Source organism: Saccostrea cucullata, unplaced genomic scaffold, assembly GCF_032062105.1.
Source record: "Saccostrea cucullata isolate Sc308-1 unplaced genomic scaffold, CSIRO_AGI_Scuc_v1 ctg1289, whole genome shotgun sequence".
NCBI lineage: Eukaryota > Metazoa > Mollusca > Bivalvia > Ostreida > Ostreidae > Saccostrea > Saccostrea cuccullata.
This window is the reverse complement of record NW_026928460.1, coordinates 221071-241100: the sequence shown is the minus strand read 5'-3', so window position 1 is coordinate 241100 and position 20030 is coordinate 221071. Positions and strand designations below refer to the sequence as shown.

Sequence of the window (20030 nt, the reverse complement as noted above, 5' to 3'; positions counted from 1 at the left end):
ATCTGATCTTTTATTCAGAAAATGTACTAAGTAAGTCAAATTTAGCATCTAAAGCAAGTTTAAAAAGTTCATCCTTGCAAGTTTGGTTCAGATAGGCCTAAAAGTTTCTTGGTAATGAACCAACCAGCTTATCTGGAAAACGTAGGTCAGATCTAGCATCGAAAGCAACTTTGGTAATGTGCATCAATAAACGTATCTTCAATGTTAGTTAGCATAGGGCTTATAGCATCTTTATAAAACAACTTCTCAAAAAACTTTTACTTGGTTGCTCATCTGAAAAGGTACCCCTTTGTCAAACTCAGCATCCAAAGCAACTCCAGTGGTGTGCATCCTATGATGTATCATTCATGCAAATTTTGTCTAAAAAGGGCAAATATTAATTACTTTAGTATAAACTTAAACCTTGTACCTTTGCTAGAAAATGAGGGTCAGATCCAGCATCCAAAGCAAGCCAGGTGCGGGGTATGGTCAATATAGGGCTTATAGTTTCTAGAGAATTGACTTGCAGCTGCTCCAAAAACTGAAAATGAGCCTGCTTTGAAAATTTAAACCTGTTCTAGGCCTGATCCAGCATTTGCTCCCTAGCTGTAGAGATCTTATTTGTTGAGGTGCAATAATCAGTGGCATATTGTACTGTATTTGTCCATCATCCTAAATAAAAAAAAACAAGATGTGTTTGTGAAACACCGAATATGTCCCTGTATAACAGCTTTTTGCGAAGGTTGAAATTTCTCAAATGCAAGTCAGACTTCAAGGTCAAGGAATGAAAATGTTGTTACCCAAAAATAGGACTGTCTTAATAAATATATTTGTGAAATATGAAAGTCCAAGCACAAACCTTTAAAATGAAAAGGTTTGATTTTTTTAATGTTTGTCAAATTTCAAGGTCAAAATGTCAACTTAAAGGTTCCAAGTGAAAGGCCTTGTCATAAGAAATATACATGTAAAATATCAAATCCCTGGCATCAATAGTTCAATTAAAATCAAGGGAAAGTGTTTTTAAAAGTATGTCAAATCCAAAGATCAGGGCTAGAAAGTCCATATATTGTTTCTATCGAAAGGAGGGCCTTGTCACATCGAATTACATATGTGAAATATGAAAGCCCTATTACCAACCGTTCAAAAGTTATGTCCAAGGTTGTTTTTTAACGGGTCAAACTCAAAAACTTCCAGATTCGGGATATAAAGGTTTGCCCTGTCCACCCGTCTGTCCATCTGTCTTTCTGTTAGTCCGTAAAAACTTTAACATTGTCCATAATTTTTTTGTTGGTTGGAGCTATTGCTCTCATATTTCACTTGAGTATTCTTGTGACAGGACCTTTCTTTTGGTACCAACATATTTGACCTTGGAGTTTGGACTAATTTTGCAAGAATTTAACGAACTTTAACTTGGCCATAACTTTTGAAAAGTCGTTGCTAGGGATTTCATAATTCCCGCCTGTCTTTTTTCTATGGAGAGATATTTTTTTTTTTACCCTTAGACCTTGGCCTTTGAGTCTGATTCACTTTTTTAAAAACTTCAACATTGGACGTACTTTCGAACTCTTAGTACTAGGACTATCATATTTCACAGGTGTGTTCCATGTGACAAGGACTTGCTTTAGAATGTGACGATTTGGATTTGTAAACCTTGGAGTTTGACATTCTTTTGAACAACTTTTAACCTTTAGCCTAAACTTTTGAGCAGTTGGTACTGGAGCTTTAATATTTCACATGTGAATTTCTTATGACAATACATTCTCCTGAGTATCTTTAATTTGAACTTTTGACCTTGACATTTGACCCACATTTAAAAAAAAGCTTGAGCCTTGACCATAACTTTTTAATTGTTAGAGCTTGGGCTTTCATATCACAGGTATATTCATTGAGAATAAGTCCTTTCCTTGGGTTACATTTAGACAAACACTGTATAATTTCATGCCCCACCTTTATTCATAGCAGGGCATTGAAAATACAAGGACATTTGGAAAGGTTATGCAAATATGCAATGACCAATTTCTCTTTGGTGACCTTTTGTATTTAAGCATTCTCAGGCTGATTGTTAAAGTTTTTTCGCATACAATTAAGATTTTCTTGAAATTTCCTTTTCTTTTGTAATACACGTAATTTACATTCCATTTTTCAGAGGTTGGCCCTTGACAATTTAAAATAAACCTGAAATAGACTTTTCACACCCATGTCTTTGTTAAGAAGCCAAGAGCAAAGATCTGCTCTTTTTCCTTTTTTCAACCTTTGATAGAGAAGATGATACTTGATTGGCTTTACCTGTTAAACATCATATTTTCAGATAAATGTTTAAATAAACATTTCTTTGGTAACAACAAACACACACACAAAGCTAGTTTCATGTTTATAACATGATAAAATTCAGTTTTACTGCAATACATATTCATATGATATGGTTTCATATCTAAGTTTTCTATAAGTTTAAGTTAATCAATGTGTGTTTTCATTTTTTTTTAACTTTTGCAAAAAAAAAAACACCCAAAAACAAATCATCATCCTCACACATATGTCACAAGACTAAATGTATTCAATTGTACCTTGTTCCATCTTCACTGAAAGTCTCTCGACCTTTAATATACAAATGGTATAATACTTTATATTTGATATGTCTACCACCTTGATAGAGTTTAATCTCTTGTACAAGATTATCACAGAAATCTTGACTATTCTATCACACACAGTATCAACAGAGGTATTTTAGGGTGAAGACAAGTCTACAATTTCGAGCTTGATTTGGAGAAAAAGTTCATGATGGCTTTGAAGCATTCTTCCGACTGCCAGCGCTCTACTAGGACCTCACATTCTCTTTTGTTCACCTGATGCAGAATCTCCCGCTCCGCTTCTCTAGACAAGAACTTTGACTTCTGCAAACTCTGAGGAGAAAAAATATAAATACTAGGAGACTTATTGTTCACAGAACAATAAGAGGTCTTTCCACCTTTTTAAATTTCTTATAGTTTTATATTTTACTCTCTAATTTAATTTTAAGGGAAATGGCTTAAAAAAAGAAAATAAATATTTTTTTAAATGACCTTGACCTTTGACCTTGATCAGATCTTCAAGATCAAAGGTCAAGGGTCACATTGCAATTGACCCCATGCCTCTACGACTTTTAGTTCTATAGTTATAAGATTAAATTTTAAGTGCAAAGAAGTTAAAGGGCAATAACTCATATAAGGGGTCATTAGATCCTTTAGTACTTATACAATGAAGGTGTGCCTAAAGACCCTTAAGACATTAGTGAAGGTTTCATGCCTCTACGGTCTACGGTTTTGAAGTAGTAGCGATAACAATGTTTTTCGCATAAGGGGCAATAACTTTTGATAGGGTCAATCTTGGGGAACAAGAATGAAATCTTTGAAATAGTTTTAAGAGTACATATTAATGATGCAAAGACTGATTGCACATGTTAAAAGACAAAAGATATATAAAAAGAGCTTTAATTCTCATTTTTGGAATAACCTTGACCTTTGACCTTGACAAAATATTCAACGTCAAAGGTCAGGGATCACAATGCAATTGACCCCAGGCTTCTATCATTTATAGTTTTCAAGATACAAGGTTTAATAGTAAGTATAAAGAAGTTAAAGGGCAATAACTCATATAAGGGGTCATCAGATTCTTTAACACTTATACAGTGAAGTTAGGTCTAAAGACCCTTAAGACATTAGTGAAGGTTTGGTGTCTCTAGGGTCTACAGTTTCGGAGGAGTAGAGATAACAAGGTTTTTCGCATAAGGGGCAATAACTTTGATAAGGTTTAATCTTAGGGGACAAAAATGAAATCTTTGAAACAGTTTTAAAAGTACATATTAATGACGCATAGACATTAAGTATATGTTGAAAGACAAACAAGATACAAAAAGAGCTAATTTTCTCATTTTTAGAATGACCTTGACCTTTGACCTTTATATGAATTTTAAGGTCAAAGGACAATGAATCTTATGCAGTTGGTCCCATGTCTTTACGACTTCTTGTTTTGAAAATTTTTAATTATTTGTAAAATTCAAAATTTTCCAGGGGCAATAACTCATTGATGGGGTCAACGAATGCTTTCGCAATGAATCAATGAAGTGTCTACTAAATTAGTTGAAGACATTAGTGAAGGTTTCATTTCTCTACGGTTTACGGTTTCGGAGGAGTAGCGATAACAAGCTTTTTTGCGAAAGGGGTAATAACTCCGAAAGGGGTTATAGTTCATATACGCAGGGTCAACTGCGAAAATCTTTTACGGAGTACATTCTTATGAACTTAAAATCTTTTCGATAAATCTTGAAACTCAGAATCACACGGCGGAAAAATAATAAAAAATAAAAAAAACTAGGAGACTTATTGTTCAAAGAACAATAAGAGGTCTTTCCACCTTCATTGAATTTCAATTTTGTTTTATATCTAAATCCTTAAAATTAGATTTCATGAATAAGAAACCAAAATTGTCTTAAAAGGATGAAAAAAAAATGAAAATTTAAAAAAAATTGAAATGACCTTGACCTTTGACCTTGAGAAAATATTCAAGGCCAAAGGTCAAGGGTTACAATGCAATTGACCCCATGCCTCTACGACTTATACTTTTCAAGTTATAAGGTTTAATAGTAAGTACAAAGACGTTAAAGGGCAATAACTCATATAAGGGGTCAGCAGATCCTTTCTTACTTATACATTGAAGTTAGGCCTGAAGACCCTTAAGACATTAGTAAAGGTTTGGTGTCTCTACGGTCTATGGTATCCGAGGAGTAGCGATAACAAGGTTTTTCGCACAAGGGGCAATAACTTTTAAAAGGAACAACCTTAAGGGACAAGAATGAAATCTTTGAAACAGTTTTAAAAGTACATATTAATGATGCATAGACATTAAGTATATGTTGAAAGACAAAAGAGATATAAAAAGAGCTGAATTTCTCATTTTTGGAATGACCTTGACCTTTGACCTTTATATGAATTTAAAGGTCAAAGGTCAATGAATCTTATGCAGTTGGTCCCATGTCTCTACAACTTGTTGTTTCGGAAATTTTAAAGTATTTGTAAAATTCAAAAAGTTTCAGGAGCAAGAACTCATTCAAAGGGTCGACGAATACTTTGGTAATATATCAGTGAAGTGTCTACTAAATTAGTAAAATAGATTAGTGAAGGTTTCATTTCTCTACGGTATACAGTTTTGAAGGAGTAGCGATAACAAGCTTTTTTGCGAAAGGGGTAATAACTCCGAAAGGGGTCCAAGTTCATTTACGCAGGGTCAACTGCGAAAATCTTTTATGAAGTACATTCTTATGGAATAGAAATCTTTTCGATAAATCTTGAAACAAAAAATCACACGGCGGAAAAATAATAAAAAATAAGGAAAAGAAGAAACAGAAGGAAATCAATAGGTCTTTCCACAGAAAGGTGGAAAGACCTAATTATATACACAGTACTGTAAAATAGTTAGAATTTGTATTTATACTGATTAGTTTACAAGTATATGCAGTTAGATGCACCAGAATTTTTAAAGATCAAAAGTGAAGATATCCATGTAGTGACATCGAACTCAATACAGTGTACTGGTAATTGATGAGAATTGTGACAAAGTACATGTACAACAATATCATTTATTTCAAAAATTTTTGGGAGAGAGTAGATAGATGATATTTCATTAACATTATTAACTGATGCGACATACCATTTTGGGAAGTTTGGCATACTGCTGAATACGAGTTTGGACAGACCTCTGAAAGTCGTGATCTGGGAAGACTTCAGTAACAAGGTTTCTGTCAAATGCCTCCTGAGCTGTGATTTTCTTGTTAAACAACAGCAGTTCACTAGCCTAGAATCAGTAAAATATACTGTACAATATGCAAAGATTTATGCCAACCTTTAAATCTGAACTTTCAGATTATTCTGATTTTATCTTTACAAAACATATACATGTATTGTATAACAGGAATAATTAGCAAGCATCCATAACATGTATTATCAGAAGTATTGCTATCATTAATATTGAATGTACCGGTATATAATAATTCAAATACACATGTAAAATTTACTACCCTATTAATAGTAATAGCCCAAACAAATGCCTAAAATTGCTAACTTTGATAGATGCTATAATAACTTTTTATAGTACATGTGTATATAAAATCACACCAAATTATTTCCTTTTGGTTCAAAATTGCATCACACTTACTTTTGCTGCTCCCATCAATCTGGGAAATGTGTAAGAACTGCATCCTTCTGGAGACTGGCCCAGATTGGAGAATGGGGTGTGAAATGTAGCCTAATAAAATTCACAATAAAGTAATGTGATTATTGAAGAACATTTAGAATATCTGTAATATTTTGTCCAGTATCAGGTGCTCTAAGAAAGCATTTAAATCATAAATTCTATAAAATAAAAAAAATTAAAATCAAAAGATGAAAAATCTTAAAAGAAAAAAAAATGTCTCAAAATTAAAAACCTTGTCTGTGGCATACACAGCATCAAAGAGCCCCAGCACAGTAACTGACACCCCCAAAGCTGGTCCATTAATGACACCAATCAGGGGTTTAGGAAAATCAATAAAAGCAGAAACAAACCTCCTGAAATTTAACATTCAAGCTTACATTTCTTTTATTTTCATGCACAGGATAAATTCTATCATATTTTTAATCATAAATGCATAAATGATTCTTGTAGTAACAAATAACATGCATTAAAAGAAGAAGGTGCAAGAAACTAAACGTACTTGGTTTGCAAAGTATTCCAAATTCTAATATAGGTAATCAAAGAGTAAAAAAGCTTTTCAATGAATGTCCATTATAAGTATGGCAAAGACTGATTTAGCTGTAAGCTAATAGACACACTGTTTTGGGTAGTTTGGTCTTGATAGGATTTTTAGTTTAATACTTGGGAATGAATTTACTTAAAGAACTGTTGAATTTATTAGAAAAATTACTAATCCGACCTCGTTTGCAATAAGTTGAACACCTTCGTATACTCACTCTAATATTATTCCACCTTCTTCAGCCATGGCTTTCACGCCATCAGGGGGGATATCCATAAAATTTCCAAGATCATTTCCACTGCAGTAGAAATCCCCTGTACCTGAAAGAACACATGTACAGTGTATTACAGTCAACGGCACATTACAGTGAAACCCACTTATAATAAAGTGCCAATGCCAGGGAATGACAATTTTGTTTATATTGAAAATATATGTGTTTTCATCTACAATATATTTCAAAGCCACAGAGAATGAAAACCATGCAGTTTACTTTTACATGTTATTTCCTTATAAGCACATATGTGTTTCTGCATCAACTCCAACATGTGCCAATATGAGAATTTAATGTCTGCAAAGTTACAAAACAACAAGAGGCTCATAATGCTCATCTGAATCAGTATGGCCCTGTTTTATATCATCATAAGATGTTTTTTTTTTTCTATATATTCTTATTCAAAATGACCCTTCTGGCCCCACTTTAACCCCAGTGTCATTTGAACAAACTGGAGTCTACAAAATCTGAGAAGGCTTCTTTATCAATACAACTATTAATTCATGTTTGCTGTTCTTGAGAAAATTTCTTAAGAAATTTCCTGTATACCAGGTAGTCATAAGTAAAACTTTTATACCCATTGTGGTCCCATCCTACCCCTAGGGGTCATGTTTTTCAATATTTTGCTGCATACTGTTTTATCCTATATAGCTACTGTGATAAAAGTTTGCTGTCACTATTGTATAGATATTTACCTGCAAAAGTACTTTAACAAAATTTAATAATTTTTTCCAGATTTCTGTGTGAATAAATTCTTTTACTAAAGTGTACCTGTAACTACTGCTAGCACCACATTCTTGTCATCAGCTGCCTCCTTTAAAGCCAGTACCCACTCATCATACATCTGAAAGACATAAAGTGATATAAACAATCATGATCTTAATGTAACACATGTACTGTAAAATCACTTAAATTCATCGCAATTTTCGTGGATTAATTGCCTATACTGTAAAATTACATATTTTCGTGGGGTTAAAATTTCTAGATTTGAGGAAAAAATATTGGTTTGTGTGGATTTGATTTCGTGGTTTGGAAATGTTCAGTAGTTATGCATATCAAATTATACATTTTGTGGTATAGTCATGAATTTGAGCTCTCTCCATACTCAAAAACAGCAAATATTAAACCCCACGAAATTAGTGATTTCAAAGTATTTTACAGGTTAATAGAGGGGACATAATTTAGAGCATTTACATGTACTTATACCTACAAAAGGAAAGATAACTCCTAAAACCCTTATTATCAATTTCTTATGTGAATTTGTGGATGCAAGGTTTAGGTAATCCAGAATCTTGATCCACCACAAAAACCAATGATTCCACAATAATCACCAAAGTTGCATTAAAATACTTATAAAATTAAATCTGACCAATAATTTTACTTAGAGTCTTATAATAATAACAAATATGTAAATGCGAAATTGGAATTGATAAACAATGTACCTCAAAATTGATAGCATTCTTCTTGTTAGGTCTGTTGAGCTTGATAGTATAGACTCCTCCATCATTAGTTACGTCTAGCGTGGTAAATTTACTGCCGGTGGCTGTCGTACTTTCAGCAGGAGTTTCTGGTTTTTCTTTGCCAGCTAATTCATCAACAAGTTCAATATACTTTTGCTTGGCTGCGTCCTTTAAAGAAAGAAAACTATCATATTCATTATGTACATGTATTACTACATATATTTATAACTGACAATGAGAATTTTGCTGACTGCGTTCATTCTGTATAGCTTCATCATTTATGCCTGGCTTGAAAATTGACACCCAAGATAATACTTGAAGTATTATTACATGAGTTTCACAAATGACTATTATATCCATACATCACACATGTACATGTTGATAATAACAGAATATATGCCCTACCTAGCCTTAGAGGTGTAATGATATTTATATTAGTGAATCACTGTACACAGAAATATTATATTGTATTGGAACATGGGGTGTAAAAATTTCATTCCTGTAAATCTCAATCCCAAATATATTAATTTTCTTTGTACATATATATATATTCCATTTTAACCATTATATTTTAATTTTTCACTGGTTCTAAAGAAATAAATGTTAAAATTATCCCGTATGTAAATACCTGAGTAATGTCGCCTAAACTGTTCCAGGCATCCCATTTTGCTTTCCCAACAAAGTCCATCATGCCTGGTTTTTGTGTGTTGCATTTTCCATTTGTTGCCTAATACAGAAACATATCAATTGCAATTATCTCATTGATAAATACAAACTTTAATTGTTTCTTAAAATGTATCAGTATGAAACAAATACTTGATACAAGCTGGAAAATCTCATAAAAAGACATGGTAGATTTGATCCTGCAACAAACTCAATCAATAATAGAATTAATTCTAATCAATAGAAATAAATACTTGTTTGAACAAAGCGTATATTCTCAATTTAACATCATTTCCTGGCTCCTCCTTCAGAGTATTCAGTCGATTTTTCGCTTTCTCAAAATCATCATCAAATGCCCCCAAAGCTCGCACTGACAGGTGTATTGATCGGTTCTGAAAAGCATTCATCCTGAAAAGAAATTTGATTATTTTATCAATTCTGATAATATTTGATTTTGATCATTATTAATTACATTACAAAACATGAAATCTAATCATTGAGATAGTAAACATTACATATAAAATCTTTGTGTTAAGTTTTCACCTGTTAGCATCAAGTATCATTTGATATGTAATAAGTTTTCTAAAATGTTCATTCAGTTTGACAAATATTCCTGTAAAGATGTGTCATTACAACTTTCTCATGATAATTGGACTTTGACCAGCTACATACTCAAAATGCAATGAATAGCAGACGTGTCCCTAGCTAACATGATTGCAAAATTGTAATTCCATGACATGTATAGAAAAACGTAAGATCATTTAACCAAGATTATGTTGTTTGCAAAATCATATTATATCTACAAAACTTTTCAATAATCTATCTAAAAGCTTAACCATTTGTTTACTCCAACAACCCGAAGCCGACGCATCAAGGAGGCAGCCATTACAATTTCACAGCGCCACCGTGTGGTGATATTTTGCAAACCGCGCTATGGCGGACAATAAGCACTATGAGGTAAATATTACAGATATATCGAACTGTTTATGACCATTCTACTCTCCCGTGAAATATTTTAATAGCTTTTATTTTATTTACTGTGTATAAACTATTAAAATCAATTAGTATTTGTGCAATCAGAAATGTATAAATTCTACATTCACAACAGAAAGTATATACGAAAAACAAGTATATTTGTCCTGTCATTTTTGAAGCCCAAGGCTCGTGGAGGAAGCCGTCACAATCTGCATTTTTAATATAAGGTTTAGGATTGGTACGCAGGTCATCGGAAAAAATGGAAATTTTGTGGTTTATAAATAAATCAGCTGCTTAAAGTGTAGAATCACGGAAGGTATGCTTCAGTACCTGTTAAAGAAATGAGTGTCCTCTAAACAAATCATTATCTTTCACTCTAGCATTGTAAAACTAAATTACAATTTTTTTTAAAAATGTTTTTTAAAAAGTCAATTTAATTTGTTAGGATGCAAGTTTAGGAGTTATATATAAGTAGTTCAATGTATTGTATATGAATATCATTTTTAATTTAAATGTTTTATCTGGGAAATTACTTAAATTTGAGTTCCTAGAATTATATAATATGTAGATGATTGTTTTTATTTAAGACAAAAATTAGAATTGTGTTAACATCAAATTAGCCTAGCCTAATAGAAATTCTCAGCATTAAATGATTTACATTGTTATGAACTTATGAATGCTAGGCCATAGCTAATTGGAAAAGTTAAATTGCATGTTTGACATAAAAGCAATATCTATTGTTTAATCTTTTCAATAGACCCTATATTTACCACAGGCACCTGAAGTGTGTCATTTTTGAACCCCCCCCCCCCCCTCAATAAAAAAAAAATTCTAAAGAACATTAAATTTCTCAAAAATATGATATTTCCCTGTCTATGATATCTTTATGCCATTCTACGCAAGCAGATTACACTTTGTCTAATGTTTAGAGATTGGCCATTGAGATACCCCCCCCCCCCCCCCCCCCCTCAATAAAGAACATTCAATTTCTCAAAAATATGATATTTCCCTGTCTATGATATCTTTATGCCATTCTATGCAAGAAGATTACACTTTGTCTAATGTTTAGAGATTGGCCATTGAGATACCCCCCCACTCCCCTCCCAGTTCATTTATAAATTTAGTTTTTTACCTTGATTATTTTAATTATACCATATATGGCTAATCTCATGATATTTAGTCATGCATAGTCCCAATCACCCCCAAGTACAACTTTCATTTGCTCAGACTTCACTTATTTTAATGAAAAGAAAAAAAAGTACAACTTATTCTATGTCAGGAATGGAGTACAACCAGAAATGGAAGGATTTCTCAGTCTCATTAAAATTAGATCATTCATCTTGTGAAAACAGGGAGTGAGATAAAAGTTAGAAGAAACCAACCTTTACCGTAATTAAAAGTATCTGAAAGACTGAGATGACTTAAAGTCAAGGCACAGTGCAATTTCTTGTACAGTATTTAATTGCTATAAAATTTTTAAAAAATCATTCCATGGGTGTTTTAAGCATTCATTATATGCTGAAAATGTGCTTTGTTTATACTAGCTGTTATAAATAGTGTAGATAAATATAAAACATCGTCAAAATGAGACTTTCCTTTAATTGACAATCACAAAATATGATGAAATTTTTCAGGTAGAGAAGATTTTGGACAAAAGCAGCATTAATGATCAGGTCTATTACTTGATTCGATGGAAGGGGTTCGGTTCTGAGTGGGACACATGGGAACCAGTGGATAATCTGATCGATTGCTTACAGCTTGTTCTGGACTTCGATGCTGCAAAGGAAAAATCCTCACAGCTACTAGATTCATCTTTAGAAGCTGTTGCTAGAGGAATTCCCAGTCCCAGTCCAAAGAAAGATGGCAAAACTAAAAGCAAATCTTCATCCATAAGCAAAAATTCAAAAATGAAAAGCCATGTTTCATCCAAGAAGAAATCTCCAAATTCTCCCAGAAAGAGTCCATATAAAGTTTCTGTTGAAAGTGTTAAAGGGGTCAAGGATGAAAAATTGCGAATGAGGCTTGCAAGGGAGAAGGGAAAGCTTTTTATTGACATGAAAGCAGAAACATTTATACCAACAAAGAATGAAAGTGGCCAAGGTCCTAGGGAAGGTGAAAGGTTAAAGGTAACAAGTGGAAATAGTTCAGAGGGTCAGAAATCTCCAAAGAGGGATGCCAGCCCAAGGTCACCACGAAAAAATGAAGGAAATGATTCACCAAAGAAAGACACTGAATATAAACTTAAGACAGATGATGTTGAACAAGTTGATACCAAAAGTGCTGAAAAGGATTTAAAAATGGACAAAAATCAGTCATCTTCAAAAAGGAAAGAAGAAAAAGATACAAATAAAAAGTCTTTGGATAAAGATTCAACTAAGGAATCAAAAAAAATAACTAAAACAAGTGCTGCAGAGAAAGTTATACGTGACAAAAAGTATAAAAAGTCTGTAAAATATGCTATGAAAGTAAAACTAAAGCCAACAGGAAAAGTGAAAAAGGAAAGTGATAAAAAGGACAAAAAGAAAAAGGACAAAGAGGAAGTGAAAAAACCTGTTCAGAAAAAAGTTTCCAAAGAAGAGAGTAAATCAGATGATAGGTCAGAGGTAAAGAAGAAAGTTAAGACGTCTCAATCAGGAAAAAATCAGAAGACTGAGAAATTGGCTGAGAAAGCTACAAAGGAGAAACAAAATGGAGACAAAGCCAAGAAAAGCAAAGCCACCAAACGTAAAGTGGAGGAGGATTACCACATTGTGGAATGTTCCACCTCCGACACTGATGATGAACCTCTGTGTAACATGAAAGTCAAGAAACTGAAGAAAAGCAGCAGTGATTCTTCTTTTGGGAGCAAGAAAAAGGATGCGAAGAAAGTTTCTCCCAAGTCAAAATCTGGTCAAGATGGGAACAGCCAGGCTGTTAAAGTCAAGCCCAAACAGTTGACTGTGAATAATATGAAGAGGAAGCTGGAGGTCCGTGTTCAGCCATTAGGTTCTACGTCCAAATCTAAAACAATGAGACTCATTGACAGCAAAAACAGGGGCAAAGAAATGGCAAAAGGTACTATTACAGCCAATTTTTGCTATATTTAAATGCATGATTTATAAGTAGATAAAATTTAATAGACAAAAAAATTGTATTCCTTTGTGGAGTTGACAGATCTGTTTAATTCACTTGGATTCTGGAACAGGCTGGTTTTGAAAAGTTCTTTGCAACAAATCAAGAATTATTTCAGAAATGTGTATTTTTTATCAGAGAGAAATAACATTTACAGTGAGATCTTTTTCTGCAGTTCAACCTGTTTCACCCAAAATCTCCTCCTCCTACACCACGGTTAAGCCAGTGACTATAAGTGGGGTAGGGATAGTGAACTTGGTGGTGGACGCAGACCTAGCCACCCCCCTGTCTGGAGACGTCCCAGGGAACCAGTACCTGCCCTCCGTGACCCCCGTCAGCCCCTCCTCTGTCTCATACAAGTCCTTGTTAGACAACATGCCACTGTCCCTCCTAGCCAAGAAAGGTGGAGGGAAGAAGAAAGACTCGGATGATACATCAGAGGATGACCAGGAGAGAGTGGAGAGAAGGATCAGTGTACGCCAAAGTGAATGTGCATACAGGTATGGGGAAAATACTAGATGTTATACTGTGAAATCACTAATCACATTTTAATTTTCATTGTTTTTTGAGGGGTTTAACTGTTTGTTGTTTTTTAAAATCTTTACATATCAATAATTTTTTTCTCAACCCTAAAAAATTTGAGGTACTGATAGACCCATGAACGGCAAGAAATGTAAAATTTGATAAGCATTTTTAATCAAGACTTCTAATACTTGAAAACTAAAAATAAAGTCAAATCCCAGCATACCAATACACTGTAATTTTTTTCTCAAACCTCAAAAATTTACCCTAATGAAAATATGTGATTTTGCAGTATAAGCATTATAAATATACCAATTTTTTTCCCCTATTGAAGAAATCAATTGAAGAAGGTCATATAACTGTTTTTTATTCTATGAATTATGTATAGTTTTTACATGGCTTGATGGGAGTGTCAAATATCTGATATATGTATCTATTGATTTCAGGTATAAGGATATTGTTGTGAGAAAATGTCAGAGATATACTCAGATCTGGCTTAACACTCACACCAAGATTAAAAATGTGCTCAATCCACAGGTAGGGATAATCTAATTGATTTTGTTGTTTTTTGAGAGATCACTGTAGAATGCATCAATTTACACTTAATCATGCTTATTGTGATTCACTGGTGAATTAAATTTGATATGTCTGTTTACTTGTTTATCCATTCACAACTTTAACATGACCTTGAAATTTAAATTACATAGTGTGAAATACAAGATTATGCCTTGTTAAATTTCTCAAATACTAATATTTATATTATTCATTTAAGTGGTGTAACGACAATTGATAAAAGATATTTCAGTTTAGAAATTAAGATGATTCTTAAGGGAAAATTGTCATATTTTCTCTACTATCAATATTTGCTGTAGTTTTGTGTATCTTTACTTGGTTGCAACCTAAATCACTTTTAAAAGCCCACATCATGTTATTTCGAGGCTTTTAAATGTTGCTAATTTTCAGGTTATACAGGAAACTCTTCAGGCCCTGAACTCTGCTAAGTATGATGACAGCAGTTTGATTTTGTTCAGTGGACTGGGGAATGTGTTCTGTAATGGGGTGGATCTAATGTTTCTCCTGTCTGGAGAGAAGAGAGTTGTGGTTCGGCAAATGGTGGATGCTCTTAGGTTTGTTTCATACCTTAGGTATTGCATGGAACTCATCATTATATTTACAAATTTTGAAATACATGTAATTATTTCTTTTTGTTTGGCATGTTTGGGGAGAAGAGAAAAGAAGCAGCATGATTGTTGCTTAAATATAATATTACTGTGTTTACAGAGGTTAAGAATATTGAAACTGTGTACATGTAAATTACAGATACATATAATTACCAGACTTCAACCTAGTATTTTAGAAATATTTTTCATCTTAAAGCTTATGTTACTGTTTAATGTATATTCCAGAGATTTTACCAAGGCTCTGATCACCTTCCCTAAGCCTGTGATCGCTGTGGTCAATGGTCCGGCTGTGGGGCTGGGGATGGCCATGCTTCCCCTCTGTGACATTGTGTACGCCAGCGACAAGGCCACCTTCTATCTGCCCTACTCCGCCCTGTCCCAGACTCCTGAGGGGTGTGCCTCCTACACCCTCCCCCAGTCTGTGGGCATGGCTATGGTAAGTTAGGATAGAAAATTAAAATGTACATAAAAAATTAACATTTTTCAGTTAAAGTAAGAAGCATAGACATATTTATTCAATATAATAAAAGAATTATGTGTGTATTCAATAGTTCTTTTGCATGTATTGTACATTATTTTTAAACTCCCCAATCCTGAAATAAACAAGGAAGCAGAATGAGAATAAAAGAAATTCTTCATGAAGACTGACACAATTTTATAGCTGAAATCTAAAGCAGATTTTGATTTATTCTAAATATGATAGTGAGGGAAATTTTTTTTAAGATGTTCCAATTTTGCAAAACTTATCATTACAAAAAAGTTTTGATAGAAGGTACCAAACTAAATACCTAGTAACAATTTACAAACCAATATACTTAATCTCTACTTTTTGCAAAAATCACCATATGCATAAATGCTTTCTTACATGATCATCACAAAAATTACCTCTCAGATTTCCATCTTCACTGTATACATTGTCAAATTCTTCCTGAAATTGACTTGTTTTAATAAAAGCAGTAATAAGCAAGACTGGGAATTTTGCCTCAAGTACAAGTAAATTTATCTTTTAAGTATAAATGGCTGGTATTTGTTTTAGGCCAATGAGCTGCTGTTGGCAGGTAGGAAGGTGACAGCTATAGAGGCTTGTCAGCTAGGTCTGGTTTCTCAAGTTTTCTGGCCCACATCCATGATGCAAGAGGTCATTCCAAAGATACAGAACATTGCACTACATTCAGCAAAGGTAACTACAGGAGGTTCAATTTATGCATGTTTAAGAGGGAAAGTTACTGAATTGTTGTATTAGATAATCTACTTTTAATAGTATGAAGTCCTATGACTTTGTGGGATCATATACATGATTGTGTAAATTAATGCATTTCAGTACTTGATACCTTAATTCAAACAATAAATTTCCATACATGTAGTAGTGATCATTTTCAATATAAAAATTCGAATTTCAAATTATTGATATTTTCTTTAATTTACCAGTAATCATCTATTGATGTTTGAAAGAATCAGATATTTAAACTTGTTGTACATATATATATATGTAAATTTATTTTTGGTAGGCTTTAGAAACCACCAAATTGCTGCTAAGAAGCCACCAAAGAACCAAACTGGAGCTGACGTGCGAGTCGGAGAGTAACATTCTGTTAGAACGCTGGCAGTCATCAGAGTGTCAGAAGTCCATTCAAGCCTTTCTCAACAAGGAAGACATTTACAGTTCTTAGTGTGTCAGGACAAGGATGTAATTAATGAGATCTCAGCAACCAGGAAGTCACATAACGTAGATTACCACTCAGCTGTTGTGTTAGTTTCTTTAGTGAAATGTTTAGGTACGATTGTGTTCTCCCAAGAAAAACTGGCATCCATTTGCATTCAGGATGTACTTCAAAAACATTCTTTATTACTAAAGAAACTTTGCCAGTAACAGTAAAATAATTCAAATACACAAACTTATAATCCCTTGTGTGCTTAATCAACATTTTAATTTTAATTTTTATCTATTTGAAGACTTTTTTTCTTTTGAAAGTAAATGAAAGGTATGGGACTTACGCATGAAAAAATAATTGAAATTCAGGGAAATTCATTCATTTAATCATCTTATCAGGGAAATGTAAATATACACGTATATGTCCACAATATATATTTTTCACATTCTCAAGGTTAATATTTTATTGAACTTTATCCTAGACTTGTGGAAAAGTTTGGAGAGGTGTTTTTTTTTTCTTCCCAGTCTTTTTTTCATCAGAACCTTTGTAAAATATTCTAAGAGATCTTGTTTAAAGCATTTGTTTTTATTGTAGAATTGTAGACTTTCATTTAGAAAAATTACCAATATATTTGTAAATATATGTGTGTGGTACATATTGGTTTTAATGAGTGTCTGTGATATATTATTACCTTAATAATATTTAATTTAAAACTATAAACATTTAATTTTTTTGACATCCTGAAAAATTGTAAATATGAATTTTTATTATGAAATTTCAGTGGGTTTTATACTTTCCACAAGGTTATGTCAGAAAATGCATGTAGAATTTTTATCTGACTTATATTGAGTGGTTTGCACTTGTTGTCTCAAAGTGTATACTGTAAATTAATTAATCGTTTTACTTTTTTAAAATAATTTACATGTAAATATGTTGGGATTTTTTTGTGCAGCAAATTCTGGCTTTTCTGATTCTGATTTTTTTCAATCTTGGGTAGTAAAATTCCTTTTAACTTCCTTTTTTTCCTGCTCCCCCAAAAATGAAAAGAATGGGGGGGGGGTGAAAGTTGTTGATACTTTTCACTATCATCATTTTTTTTCATGTTAATTTGCCAAATAAGAGATTTTTAAATGGAATGTTTTTTTTAAATTCTAAGTATTTTCCCTTTTTTGCTGTCATTTACTATGACTCAATTGTCCTTTCATGAGTTTGATGTATTATGTACATTTTAACTGATTTGAATGGAAATTTTTTAAGCAAAATTCATCAAATTGACTTTTTATCTTCATGAATGTGTTCATGGTTTAATTTGTTCAAACAAAAACGTATCAAACCAACTTTATGCCCTAGAATACAATGCAGTGTCTTTTGTTTAAGATACATGTACCAGAAGTATGTTAGGCATCACTTGATTGTAAATAAAGTACACATGCACTCATGAACTTTAAACAGCAATTCATAACATGGAATGGAAGATCAGTGTCTACGCTTCACGTTTTTGAGAGAGAAAAGAAATAAATGCAATATCAGTTGAAAAATTATTCCCTTCCTTTAGGCAGCCAAGTCTTTAACATATTTTTTCTTTGCTCAGCCAAAATTCATCATAGATGGGCCAAATCCTTCATATACCAAGTATATAAACCAGAAAAGTTTTGTATAAAATGAAATCAGTATTGTTTTGAAGATATGAAAATACCGGTAGTCTAAACTCAAAGGTAACATTTCAGATTTAGAATTATTTATTTATCATTGTAAAACAGTTTAGGGTCTGTCTGCACTAATTATATCAAAGTATTGGCAGTAGATTTCATTTTAATTCAATATGATACTTACGCAGCACACTCATTCTTAGTACATGTACTTTTAACTGAAATTCCTTTAAAAATTGGTACTTCAAATCCTTAAGTTATTCCTCTTACCTCATAACTTATAATAATTTGTGATATCTAGATGATAACATCTTGCCTATTTATATTAAATTATATACATGTACACTTATGAAGGGAAAATCCATTGTTACAAAACAGTTAATTTTATGATTCTCAATATATATTTTGCATGCAAGAACTAATAGTTTTATAGCATGTTCTCTTTGGTGCATTGTATTTATTTGTATGTACAGATCTAATGTTTCTCAGCTGTAATTACTTTTAGTCTCGGAAAAATAATTTCTGGTATATGTACATTATTGAACATTTCTTGTAGATTGTTTAAAATTTGTTCATTTGCTTAGTTTTAATTTTAGTTTAGAGTATAATTTATTTTCATTCTCATGTTAATTAGCAGTTAAACTGTCACATCATCTTGACCTGCTCACAAGAGCAGATACACTGTACATGTAGTTCAGTTCTCAATAATTATATTTATTTGCTAAATAACTCAGTCAGTTTTAATGCCTGACAAATTTAATTGTAGAAATTGTTCATAATTTATTGATTTCTCTATACACATTAATATGTGACTCCATTTCACATTAAAAAGTATGAAAAAAGACATTTGATTTTGTTTTCATTCCAACTTTTGAGAATTTGACAGAAACTGAAAATAGTGTGAACAGAGATTATTTCTTACACTTTGAGCAGTCACAGATTTAGGATTTGAATTTAAAGGGGATACCACCAGATAAAACAGGAGGTAAGGGGGACCCTGGGGCCCTTTAATAATGGGTCCAGGGCTAGGCCCTTGTGGAGGTCCCAGGGGCAAAGTTTTCTACATAGACATTTTGACAATTTCTTGCTGTCATGATTAATTCATATATATGTACATGTAACAATTAGAATTTTAAAAAAAAATATGAATACATCATATTTTAAAGATCTTTGAGAACAAAGTGTAGTCATTCTCAGAAAAGCTCCTGCTTTGTTGGAATACAGTAATATTCTTTTTATTTATGTCCATTTATACCTCGTTATTTCTTACCAATGAGGGAACCATGATTTATCTTGATAGTGGAATATGACTTGTTGAATGGGTGCATGCTCCTACTTAATTTCACCACTGTTTAGTATATGCATGTTCATGAGTACAAGTAAATGTATTCTGCCAAGGGAGGGGTGAATAACTATCATCCCTGCCCTAACCAAACCATGAATAATGCAACGGGGAATACAATTACATAATTGCTAGAGGTGCTGCATCTGACCTACATTTTCTGGAAGAGTGGCCATATCGGTTTTTGGGCCAGGTCTGTTTCCCATGCATAGAGAAATCCTGTCATGACCAATTTAACATCGATAAAACATTTACAATTCATGAACACCCTTTCAAAATTACTGGATGCATTAATTGATCAGTGATGGGGTTCATTTTAGCTCTAATGGTCAGAGACCAGAAGAGCTTATGTGATAGTAAGGTGTCCGTCGTCCGTCCATCTGTCTGTCTAGCTGTCCGTCTGTCTGTAAACAATTTTTCAAAACGCTACTCCTCGTACAGTTTTGGTCTGATTTCAATATA

General features: G+C 32.8%; 2 protein-coding genes across 2 annotated transcripts; one reads left to right on the top strand and one right to left on the bottom strand.

Annotated features, from left to right (window-relative positions):
• Nucleotides 1-2255: 2255 nt before the first annotated feature.
• LOC134277674 (enoyl-CoA delta isomerase 2-like) lies at nucleotides 2256-10110 on the bottom strand. The gene is made up of 10 exons (XM_062760000.1): nucleotides 9973-10110; nucleotides 9391-9544; nucleotides 9102-9200; nucleotides 8456-8641; nucleotides 7785-7857; nucleotides 6960-7062; nucleotides 6437-6557; nucleotides 6166-6255; nucleotides 5662-5805; nucleotides 2256-2879 (listed from the first exon to the last, which is right to left on the bottom strand). Exons 1-10 carry the CDS (start codon nucleotides 10020-10022, stop codon nucleotides 2721-2723), a joined length of 1179 nt encoding a protein of 392 aa, XP_062615984.1. The 5' UTR covers nucleotides 10023-10110; the 3' UTR covers nucleotides 2256-2720.
• LOC134277673 (chromodomain Y-like protein) lies at nucleotides 10007-19070 on the top strand. The gene is made up of 8 exons (XM_062759999.1): nucleotides 10007-10093; nucleotides 11746-13165; nucleotides 13398-13722; nucleotides 14191-14281; nucleotides 14708-14871; nucleotides 15151-15361; nucleotides 15962-16105; nucleotides 16434-19070. The coding sequence occupies exons 1-8, from the start codon at nucleotides 10070-10072 to the stop codon at nucleotides 16593-16595; spliced, it is 2541 nt and encodes an 846-aa protein (XP_062615983.1). The 5' UTR covers nucleotides 10007-10069; the 3' UTR covers nucleotides 16596-19070.
• Nucleotides 19071-20030: the final 960 nt, after the last annotated feature.

What these genes read in the sequence shown, in the direction of transcription:
- LOC134277673 (XM_062759999.1), top strand. Translation starts at nt 10,070, where the DNA reads ATGGCGGACAATAAGCACTATGAG. An exon ending in GGGCAAAGAAATGGCAAAAG is followed by an intron (nt 13,166 to 13,397) that starts GTACTATTACAG and finishes CTTTTTCTGCAG; the next exon opens with TTCAACCTGTTTCACCCAAA. An exon ending in CAAAGTGAATGTGCATACAG is followed by an intron (nt 13,723 to 14,190) that starts GTATGGGGAAAA and finishes TATTGATTTCAG; the next exon opens with GTATAAGGATATTGTTGTGA.
- LOC134277674 (XM_062760000.1), bottom strand. Translation starts at nt 10,022, where the DNA reads ATGGCTGCCTCCTTGATGCGTCGGCTTCGGGTTGTTGGAGTAAACAAA. An exon ending in GTTGTTGGAGTAAACAAATG is followed by an intron (nt 9,545 to 9,972) that starts GTTAAGCTTTTA and finishes ATTTCTTTTCAG; the next exon opens with GATGAATGCTTTTCAGAACC. An exon ending in GGTGCTAGCAGTAGTTACAG is followed by an intron (nt 7,063 to 7,784) that starts GTACACTTTAGT and finishes GTGTTCTTTCAG; the next exon opens with GTACAGGGGATTTCTACTGC.